The 11,532-nt window shown below is 42.1% G+C and overlaps 1 protein-coding gene across 1 annotated transcript; it reads left to right on the top strand.

The window, feature by feature from the left end:
* Window positions 1-3,032: 3,032 nt before the first annotated feature.
* On the top strand, window positions 3,033-11,000 carry trmt13 (tRNA methyltransferase 13). Its single transcript, XM_030087230.1, has 12 exons — window positions 3,033-3,346; window positions 4,431-4,596; window positions 4,719-4,768; window positions 4,834-4,900; window positions 4,998-5,057; window positions 6,140-6,200; window positions 6,291-6,397; window positions 6,750-6,971; window positions 8,314-8,386; window positions 8,481-8,555; window positions 8,635-8,998; window positions 10,817-11,000. The coding sequence occupies exons 1-12, from the start codon at window positions 3,066-3,068 to the stop codon at window positions 10,998-11,000; spliced, it is 1,710 nt and encodes a 569-aa protein (XP_029943090.1). The 5' UTR covers window positions 3,033-3,065.
* Window positions 11,001-11,532: the final 532 nt, after the last annotated feature.

The raw sequence follows: 11,532 nt of genomic DNA, 5'->3' as shown, positions 1-11,532 counted from the left end.
GGTAACGGAGCGTCCTCTGACCTACACACACACACACACACACACACACACACACACACACACACACACATCCATGAAGTCATGAGTGTCTGCAGGCAGTTTTTGAGACTCAGCTGACTGTGTGTGTGTGTGTGTGTGTGTGTGTGTTTCAGTTTGTGTGTTTCAGTCTGTGTGTGTTTTTGTGTGTTTGTGTTTCAGTTTGTGTGTGTTTTCTGTGTTTTTGTGTGTTGGTGTGTGTGTTTCAGTTTGTGTGTGTTTGTGTGTTTGTGTTTCAGTTTGTGTGTGTTTTTGTGTGTTTGTGAGTGTGTTTCAGTTTGTGTGTGTTTTCTGTGTTTTTGTGTGTTGGTGTGTGTGTTTCAGTTTGTGTGTTTGTGTGTGTGTTTCAGTTTGTGTGTTTGTGTGTGTGTTTCAGTCTGTGTGTGTTTTTGTGTGTTTGTGAGTGTGTTTCAGTTTGTGTGTGTTTGTGTGTGTTTCAGTTTGTGTGTGTGCTTTTTGTGTGTGTTTGTGTTTCAGTTTGTGTGTGTTTGTGTGTTTGTGTGTGTGTTTCAGTTTGTGTGTGTTTGTGTGTGTTTCAGTTTGTGTGTGTTTGTGTGTGTGTTTCAGTTTGTGTGTGTTTGTGTGTTTGTGTGTGTGTTTCAGTTTGTGTGTGTTTGTGTGTTTGTGTGTGTGTTTCAGTTTGTGTGTGTTTGTGTGTTTGTATGTGTTTCAGTTTGTGTGTGTGCTTTTTGTGTGTGTGTGTGTTTCAGTTTGTGTGTGTGCTTTTTGTGTGTGTGTGTGTTTGTTTGTGTGTGTTTGTGTGTTTGTGTGTGTTTCAGTTTGTGTGTGTTTGTGTGTTTGTGTGTGTTTCAGTTTGTGTGTGTTTGTGTGTTTGTGAGTGTGTTTCAGTTTGTGTGTTTGTGTGTTTGTGTGTGTTTCAGTTTGTGTGTGTTTGTGTGTGTGTTTCAGTTTGTGTGTGTTTGTGTGTGTGTTTCAGTTTGTGTGTGTTTGTGTGTTTGTGTGTGTGTTTCAGTTTGTGTGTGTTTGTGTGTTTGTGTGTGTGTTTCAGTTTGTGTGTGTTTGTGTGTTTGTGTGTGTTTCAGTTTGTGTGTGTGCTTTTTGTGTGTGTTTGTGTTTCAGTTTGTGTGTGTTTGTGTGTTTGTGTGTGTTTCAGTTTGTGTGTGTTTGTGTGTTTGTGTGTGTTTCAGTTTGTGTGTGTTTGTGTGTTTGTGTGTGTTTCAGTTTGTGTGTGTTTGTGTGTTTGTGTGTGTTTCAGTCTGTGTGTGTTTGTGAGTGTATTTCAGTTTGTGTGTGTTTGTGTGTGTGTGTTTCAGTTTGTGTGTGTGTATGTGCGTGTTTGTGTGCGTGTGTGTTTTTGTGTGATTCAGTTTGAGTGTGTGTGTGTGTGTGCGTGCGTGCTCGTCACCTCTCTCGTGCGCGGACTGGAAGGCGGAGTGTCGCGACACGAAGAGCTTGAGCTGCTGGTCCAGAACACACACCAGCCGGGGGGGGAGGGGCCAGGAGCGCACGCCTGCAGCGCACACACACACACACACACACACACACACACGCAAAGATAAATGAAAGCACACAGAGATAATAATACACACGCAACCTTTTTACATGTTTAAAAAAGATATTTATACACACATAAACTGACACACACACTGAGAAACACACAAAAAGCTGTTACACACACACATTTATATGAATGCACACACACACACACACACACACAAAGGAGTATTACACACACGCAAAGAAACCGAAACAAACAGATACACAAACACACACACACTAACTGAAACACACACACACACAGAAACACAAAACACACACACACACAGAAACACACACACAAACACATAGAAAGTCACACACACAAACACAGAAACACACACACACACACAGAAACAGACACACACACAAACTGAAACACACACACACAAACACAGACACATACAAACACACACACAAACCCACACACACACAGAAACACACACACACACACACAAACTGAAACACACACAATGAAACACACACACATACACACACACAAACACACACACAAACACATAGAAACACACACACACACAGAAACAGACACACACAGACACAAACACACAGACATACAAACACACACACAAACTGAAACACACACGCACACACAAACATAAACTCAAACACACACACAAACACTGAAACACACACAATTAAACACATACATATACAAACACACACACACACACACACACACAGAAACACACACAGACACACGGACACACAAACTGTCACACACAAAAAAAACTTGTGATACACACACACAAACCTGAAAGACACACACATTAAGAAACACACACATTGAAACAATCTTATACACACACAAAGATACATTAAAACACACACATATATGAATACACACACACACACACACAAATAAGTTATACACACAAAAAAGCTTCAAAATCACACATATTAACACACACACACACACAATGCTACACACACAAGAACATGTTACACAAATATACACACAGATTTATTAATACACACACACAAAAACTGAAACACACACCCACTTTTGCAACACACATAAAAAAGCAGTACACACACACACACACACAAACACGCAAAGATAAATTAAAGCACACAGAGATAATAATACACACACACAAAATGTTACACACACATTTTTATTAATACACACACACACACACATGTACATGCGCACGCACACAAATAACTATTACACACACGCAAAGACAACCTGAAACACACACACAGATACACAGACACACAGAAACACACACACACAAACACACACACACAAACACACACACACACACACACACACACACACACACACACACACACACAAATCAGCTGCTTCCTGATGAACACAGCTTCCTCTTTATGGGGGACGGGGACACGCGCGCGCGCGAGCGCGCGCACACACACACACACACACACACACACACACACACTGCGCCCTCCCCTCGGGACTCGGGACTCGGGACTCGGGGTTCGGCGGCGCTCGGCTCTTTCCGGAACTCGTCGGAACTTCTCTCTTTTGGGACTCACCGGCCTCGATGTCCCGCAGCACGGTCTCCAGCAGGCCCGCGGACCGCACGGCGCCCACCACCACCAGCAGCTGCAGCTCCGCCGGCCCGGGACCGGGACCGGGACCGGGACCGGGACCGGGACCGGGACCGGGACCAGAACCGGGACCCGGAGGAGGAAGACGAGGAGGAGGAGGAGAACCGGGACCGCCGCCCCGCTCACTCGCCATCTTTCTTCATATGGGGGGAGGACGACGCGGCGCGATGACGTCACCGCGTCGGTCTAGTAAAGAGGCGGGAAAAAAACGACGGTGAGGGAGAGAGATAGAGAGAGAGAGAGGAGCCGGCCAATCAGAGGGCACGCTTTGAGGTGACGTCAGAGAACACGTGGAACAGTTTAGAACGTGATTTTTTGGGGGGTAATGAGATTACAAGAATAATAATAATGAAAATAATAATAATAATAATAATAATAATAATAATAATAATAATAAACACAACTGTTTTGGTTTTTTAAATAAAAAAATGAAGATATTTAATTAAAAAATGATTTAAAATAAAAAAAAATACAATTTAAAAAGGACCCTGATTTAAAAAAAAATAAAATAAAAAAATGAAAATAAATAATACTTAAAAATCATATGTTTTACCAAAAAATGTTTTGTTTATAAATAAGTAAAATATGTTTGTTATTGAAAATGTGAAAAATTATGTACAATCAAAAAAAAAAAAAGTTTGGAAATACTTGTAAAAAGTGATGTTAGTTAAATAAAAAAATGACATATTTTTTTAGTTAAAAAAATAGTTAAACAAATAATTGAAAAAAATGTGTTCAACCAAAACATGTCATTAGTTAATTTAAAATAATTACAATATTTAAAAACACAAACTTTTTTATTGAAAAATATAAAAAAAAAATATTAATTAAAAACAATAATTTATTTGTACTTGAAAAAGTTTATTAATAAAAAACCCTTTTTTAATTAAATAATATAGTCAAAAAATTTAACAAACTGTCAAAAAAAAATCAGTTTTACCATTTGTGCGCTGACTAAACAATTATGTTTAATAATTTAAAAAAATGTTTCTTGTAAAACATTGTTAAAAATGCAAGTAAAGTAAATATATTTTTAATAATTATTTTTATTTATTTATTTATAATAATGCTCGTCAATTCAAAAATCAATGAAGAAATTTGTTTTATCTTTATTTGTGTTCTAATTTGACGAAAAACATATTTATTCTATTTGTATTTTATCTATTTTTTTAAGTAAAGTTATTTTCTGAATCCTAAATATGAAAATAATATTTAAATTGTATTTTTTAAATATATATGTCAAAGAAAATGAATTAAAACGGGATTTAAAGCGATTTATTTTGCTCCTACGTTCCAAGCGGGACCTTGAACGCACCGCGGTGGGCGTGGCTTCCCTCTCTCCCCGGTGTCATGGCGGCTCCCGCGGCTCCAGGCCGCTGCGGCTTCTTCGTGGAGAAGAAGCGGCGCTTCTGCAAGCTGGAGGCCGCGCGCGGGCGCGTGTACTGCGGCGAGCACGCGCACATGGTGAGAGGACGCACGCGCACGGTAACAGGGGAGTTAAAAAAAAAAAACGGGAGGAGTGCGTGAAAAGAGCGAGAGAGGGAGGAAAAAAAGAGAGAGAATCTGACCGCTACTTCCGGTTTCAGGAGGAAGGGGGCGGAGCCAGGAGGGTCACGTGTCCGCTGGACCCTAAACAGTGAGTTTGTGTGTGTGTGTGATTGTTTACAAGTGTGCGTGTGTTAATGTGTGTGTGTGTTGCAGCACGGTGTGTGTGGACAAGCTGCAGCAGCATCTGAAGAGGTGCAACTCCCGGGAGAGGCCGCCGCCGGTAAGCAAACAAACAAACAAACAAACAAATGCGTCAGGGTTGCTATGGTAACGGGGTTTGTTTGTTTATTTGTCTGCATGTTTGTTTTTTTGGGGAGGTTTATTTTGTGAAGGACAGAAACGCGGGGCCGGCCGGGGAAGACGAGGCTCCGCAAAAGGTAAATAACAACAACAACAACAACAACAACAATAAACAACAACAAAGAGTAAACAACAACAGAGTAACCAACAACAACAACAAAGAATAAACAACAACAGCAACAAACAACAAAGAGCAAACAACAACAAAGAGTTAACAACAACAAAGACTAAACAACAACAACAAACAAAGAGTAAACAATCAGAAAGTTGCTGATTGCTAGTCGAGAAATGCTAATGCTAACGGAAAGATGCTAACAGAACGATGCTAATAGAAAGATGCTGAATGCTAATAGAATGATGCTGAATGCTAATAGAAAGATGCTAATTGCTAAAGGAATGATGCTAATGCTCATTAGTAATGCTAGTGCTAATAGTAATATGCTAATAGAAATATTTTCATAGCAAGATGCTAAATGTTAATAGTAAGATGCTAATAGAAATATGCTAACTGCTAATAGAAAGACGCTAATAAAAAGATGCTAAGTGCTAATAGAAAGATGCTAATGGAAAGATGCTAATAGCAAGATGCTAATTGAAAGATGCTGAATGCCAATAGAATGATGCTAACAGAACGATGCTAATAGAAAGACGCTAATTGCTAAAGGAATGATGCTAATGCTCATTAGTGGTGCTAATGCTAATAGTAATATGCTAATAGAAGTATTTTCATAGCAAGATGCTAAATGTTATTAGAAAGATGCTATTAGCATGATGCTAATATAAAGTTGCTAATAGGACAATGCTAAAGGCCAATAAAAAGATGCTAATAGCAAGATGCTAATAAAAATATGCTGATACCAAGATGCTAAATACTAATCGAAAGATGCTAATATATAGATGCTAATGCTAAAAGAAACATGCCAAATTCTTATATGAATTTGGTAATGCTAATATAAAGATGCTAACAGAAAGATGCTAACAGCTAATATGAAAATGCTAATGGTAATGGAAATGTGCTAATATAATGATGTTCATTGAAGAATAGACAAATATGCTAAATGCTAATAGCTAGATGCTAAATGCTAAGAGAAAAATGCTAATGCTAACAGAAACAAGTTTACGCAGTAACCGTGTGGGTGTGTATGTGTGTGCGCGTCAGAGCCTGTGCGAGCGCACGGACCTGGAGTCGCTGATCCGGAAATTAAAGATGGCCGCCGAAGGTGAGGATGAAACATCTGAATAAATAAACAGGTAAATAACACAAGCAGGAAGTGATGACATCATCCATCTCCCGGTCGCCACGGTGACAGGGCTGCCCGGTCGCCCTGGCGACCGCATCCTGTCGCACCCAGCGCTGCAGGCCGAGCTGGACGACCCGCGCAATGGAGGCTCCGCCCACAAGCACCTGAGGCAGCAGGTCAGGCTAGCGCCATGCTAATGCGATGCTAGCAGGATGATGACGCCAGGCTAACAGCGGCATGCTAGCAGGACGATAACTCCATGCTAACAGGATGCTAAACCTACGCTAGCGCCATGCTAGCAGGATGTCAACTCCATGCTAACAGGATGCTAACGCCATGCTACCGTAATGCTAACACCATGCTAGCATGTTGCTAAACCACGCCATCTTATTGCTAAAACGATAGTAGCATGATGCTAACGTTATGCTAGCGTTACAGAGACACAGTGATATGTTTTTTAACAGTAACATCAAGTCATGATGTCATTCCTCCCTGACCATGATGTCATCATGATGACGTCATCCCCAGTCCTCCATCCTGGGCCACCTGGAGGACCTGGGCCTGCTGGCTAAGGGGCGCTGCTTTGTGGAGTTTGGGGCCGGGAGGGGGAAGCTGGCCCACTGGATCCTGGAGGCCCTGAAGACCCCCCAGGACCAGCAGACCCCCCAGGACCTGCAGACCCCCCAGGACCTGCAGACCCCCAAAGACCTGCAGATGCTGCTGGTGGAGCGCAGCACCACCCGGTTCAAGGTGAACCAGCAGAGACCACTAAGGACCACCGAGGACCAGTTAGGGGTCCCTTAAAACCACTATGGACCATTAAAACCAGTAAAGACCATTTAAGGGACCCTTGAAACCAGTAATGACCATATAAGGGTCCCTTAAAACCACTAAGCACCGTTTAAGAGTCGCTGAAAACCAGTGAGGATGGTTTAAGGGTCCCTTAAAAGCACTATGAACCACTTAAGGGTTCCTTAAAACCTCTATGCACAGTTGAAGGTTTCCTGAAAACCGGTAAGGACTGTTTAAGGGTCCCTTAAAACCACTATGAGCCATTTAAGGGTCCCTTCAAACCTCTAAGGACCGTTTACGGGTCCCTTAAAACCACTATGGACCGTTTAGGGTCCCTTGAAACCAGTACGGACCATTTAAGGGTCCCTTAAAATCACTAAAAACCTTTTAAGGGTCCCTTAAAAGCACTATGAACCACTTAAGGGTCCCTTAAAACCACTAAGCACAGTTGAAGGGTCCCTGAAAACCAGTAAGGACCATTTAAGGGTCCCTTGAAACCAGTACGGACCATTTAAGGGTCCCTTAAAATCACTAAAAACCTTTTAAGGGTCCCATAAAACCAGTAAGGACCATTTAAGGGTCTCTTAAAACAAGTAAGGACCCTTTAGGGTCCCTTAAAACCACTATGGACCGTTAAGGGTCCCTTAAAACCAGTAAGGGCTATTTAAGGGTCCTTTGAAACCAGTAAGGACCATTTAAGGATCCCATAAAACCACTATGCACCGTTTAAGGGTCCCTGAAAACCAGTAATGACCATTTAAGGGTCCCTTGAAACCAGTAAGGACCATTTAAGAGTCTCTTAAAACAAGTAAGGACCCTTTACGGTCCCTTAAAACCACTATGGACCGTTAAGGGTCCCTTAAAACCAGTAAGGGCTATTTAAGGGTCCTTTGAAACCAGTAAGGACCATTTAAGGGTTCCTTAAACCACTATGCACAGTTGAAGGGTCCCTGAAAACCGGTAAGGACCGTTTAAGGGTCCCTTAAAACCACTATGAGCCATTTAAGGGTCCCTTAAAACCTCTAAGGACCGTTTACTGGTCCCTTAAAACCACTATGGACCGTTTAGGGTCCCTTGAAACCAGCACGGACCATTTAAGGGTCCCTTAAAATCACTAAAAACCTTTTAAGGGTCCCATAAAACCAGTAAGGACCATTTAAGGGTCCCTTAAAACCACTGTAAGCCATTTCAGGGCCCCTTAAAACCACTATGGACCATCCTGATCCGGTACTGATCCGGTTTGGATCCGGTCCTGATGCGGTCCTGATGTGGTCCTGATCCGGTTCTGGTCCGGTTCCAGGTGGACGGGAGGCACCAGGGCTCCGGGGTGGAGCTGGAGCGGCTCCAGGTGGACATCCAGCACCTGGACCTGGGTGAGTCCCGGTCCTGAAGGGGGGGGGGGTGGGGGTGGGTGGAACCCGGGTCTGCTGTAGACCCGCTAAGTCCTGCTTCTGGTTCTGGTTCCAGGTCGGGTCCCCATGATCCAGAGGAAGCGGCTCCCCCTGGTGGCCGTGGGGAAGCATCTGTGCGGGGCGGCCACAGGTGAGGTCCAACCCCTGGTCCGGGTCCCCCATCTGGGTCCTGATCGGGATCCAATGCTAACAACGTGGTCCTGGTCCAGATCTGGCCCTCAGGTGTTTACTGCGGACCCCCGAAGTCCCGGATCCTCCTGAACCCCTTCAGAAACGCCGCCGCCCTTCAGAACCGGACCAGGACCCTGATCCGGACCCGGATCCAGACCCGGGTCCTGGTCCGGGTCCGGTCCTGGGCCTGGTCCTGGCTCTCTGCTGCCACCACCGCTGCCAGTGGCGCCACTACGTGGGCCGCAGGTTCTTCCTGGACCGGGGTCTGGGCCCCGACGAGTTCTCCGCCTTCTGCCGCATGTCCAGCTGGGCCACATGTGGACTGAGGGACCGGGACCACGATCCAGACCAGCACCAGGACCAGGACCAGGACCAGGACCAGGACCAGGAGAACCACACCAGGTGAGGGAAGTTTAGTGGTTTTCTGGGACCCTTAAAGGGTATTTACTGGTTTTAAGGGACCCTTAATGCTTCATAGTGGTTTCAAGGGACCCTTAAGTTGTATTTAGTGGTTTTAAGGGATCCTTAAATGGTATTTAGTGGTTTTTAGGGACCCTTAAATAGTCCTTACTGGTTTCAAGGGACCCTTAAATAGCCCTTACTCGTTTTAAGGGACTCTTGAATGGTCTTTACTGGTTTTAAGGGACCTTTAATGCTTCATAGTGGTTTCAAGGGACCCTTAAGTTGTATTTAGTGGTTTTAAGGGATCCTTAAATGGTATTTAGTGGTTTTTAGGGACCCTTAAATAGTCCTTACTGGTTTCAAGGGACCCTTAAATAGCCCTTACTCGTTTTAAGGGACTCTTGAATGGTCTTTACTGGTTTTAAGGGACCCTTAATGCTTCATAGTGGTTTCAAGGGACCCTTAAGTTGTATTTAGTGGTTTTAAGGGATCCTTAAATGGTATTTAGTGGTTTTTAGGGACCCTTAAATAGTCCTTACTGGTTTCAAGGGACCCTTAAATAGCCCTTACTCGTTTTAAGGGACTCTTGAATGGTCTTTACTGGTTTTAAGGGACCCTTAATGCTTCATAGTGGTTTCAAGGGACCCTTAAGTTGTATTTAGTGGTTTTAAGGGATCCTTAAATGGTATTTAGTGGTTTTTAGGGACCCTTAAATAGTCCTTACTGGTTTCAAGGGACCCTTAAATAGCCCTTACTCGTTTTAAGGGACTCTTGAATGGTCTTTACTGGTTTTAAGGGACCCTTAATGCTTCATAGTGGTTTCAAGGGACCCTTAAGTTGTATTTAGTGGTTTTAAGGGATCCTTAAATGGTATTTAGTGGTTTTTAGGGACCCTTAAATGGTCCTTACTGGTTTTAAGGGACCCTTGAAAAGCCCTTACTGGTTTTAAGGGACCCTAAACGGTCCATAGTGGTTTTAAGGGACTCTTGAATGGTCTTTACTGGTTTTAAGGGACCCTTGATGCTTCATAGTGGTTTCAAGGGAACCTTAAGTTGTATTTAGTGGTTTTAAGGGACCCTTAAATGGTATTTAGTGGTTTTAGGGACCCTTAAAAGGTCCTTACTGGTTTTAAGGGACCCTAAACGGTCCATAGTGGTTTTAAGGGACTCTTGAATGGTCTTTACAGGTTTTAAGGGACCCTTAATGCTTCATAGTGGTTTCAAGGGACCCTTAAGTTGTATTTAGTGGTTTTAAGGGATACTTAAATGGTATTTAGTGGTTTTAAGGGACCCTAACGGTCCATATTGGTTTTCAGGGACTCTTGAATGGTCTTTACTGGTTTTAAGGGACCCTTAATGCTTCATAGTGGTTTCAAGGGACCCTTAAATGGTATTTAGTGGTTTTTAGGGACCCTTAAATGGTCCTTACTAGTTTCAAGGGACCCTTAAATGATCCTTACTTGTTTTAAGGGACCCTTAAATGTTTTTTTTGTGGTTTTTAGGAACCCTTAAATAGTCCTTAGTGGTTTTAAGTTACCCTTAAATGGTCGTCAGGGGTTTTAAGGAACCCTTGAATGGTTCAAAGTAGTTTTAAGGGACCCTTAAATGCTATTTAGTGGTTTTAAGGGACCTTTGAATAGTTGTTAGTGGTTTTAAGTTACCCTTAAATAGTCTTTAGTCGTTTTAAGGGACCCATAAACGGTCCTTAGTGGTTTTAAGGGACCCTTAAATAGTCGTTCGTGGTTTTAAGAGACCCTTAAATGGTCCTCAGTGGTTTTTGAAAACGCCGCCATTTTGAAGAACCCCTTCTGGCCCGCAGGTTGCCGGGGGCGACGGAGCGACAGGAAGTGGGCCTGCTGTGCAAGCGGCTGCTGGACGCCGGGAGGCGGGACTTCCTGGAGTCCCAAGGCTTCCGGAGCCACCTGCAGCACTTCGTCCAATCAGACGTCACCCTGGAGAACGTCCTGCTGACCGGGCTGAGAAGCTCCGCCCCTGGAAAATAAAGATTTTTAACTTTTTTTTTTCTTTTTTTTTTTTGCGAAAATACATTTTTGTTAGAAAAAGAAAGATTTTTTTGGAAAATAAAAAAAGTCTTATTCAAAATGCAACTTTGTCAAAATAAAGTTTTGTAAAAAAAAAAAAAAAACATAAGCTTTTTGAAAATAAAAGATTTTCAAGATTCAATGTGTGAAAAAAGTCTAAAAAATGCAACTTTCTGGAAATAAATGAATAAATAATAAAAAGAAAACTTTTTAAAAAGAAAAAAAAAATTGCCAGTTCAACTTTGTAATAAAACTTTGGAAAAAATTGTAAAAATAAAACTTAAACTTATAGTCTTGCAAATATGAATGTTTTGAAGAGTAAAAATTTTTGAAAATAATTTTTTTTGAAGACTTAACTTTATGAGAAAGTGTTCGAAAAAACATAAAAATGAAAAAGTTTTAAAAAAAAGTACACATTTAAAAATATAATTAAAAAAGACAATTGTAAAAAATGTTTTGAGAAAATTAAATTTAAGAAAAAAAAATTGTAAAA

The sequence above is a fragment of the Salarias fasciatus genome, unplaced genomic scaffold (genome assembly GCF_902148845.1).
Source record: "Salarias fasciatus unplaced genomic scaffold, fSalaFa1.1, whole genome shotgun sequence".
Taxonomy (NCBI): domain Eukaryota; kingdom Metazoa; phylum Chordata; class Actinopteri; order Blenniiformes; family Blenniidae; genus Salarias; species Salarias fasciatus.
This window is presented reverse-complemented; position numbering and strand designations above follow the sequence as displayed.

Bases quoted from the DNA above. Each gene is read 5' to 3' on its own strand.
- trmt13 (XM_030087230.1), top strand. From the start codon at position 3,066: ATGTCCCGCAGCACGGTCTCCAGCAGGCCCGCGGACCGCACGGCGCCC. The intron at 3,347-4,430 runs GTGAGGGAGAGA...CTACGTTCCAAG, and splicing joins GAGGCGGGAAAAAAACGACG to CGGGACCTTGAACGCACCGC. The intron at 8,999-10,816 runs GTGAGGGAAGTT...TCTGGCCCGCAG, and splicing joins GACCAGGAGAACCACACCAG to GTTGCCGGGGGCGACGGAGC.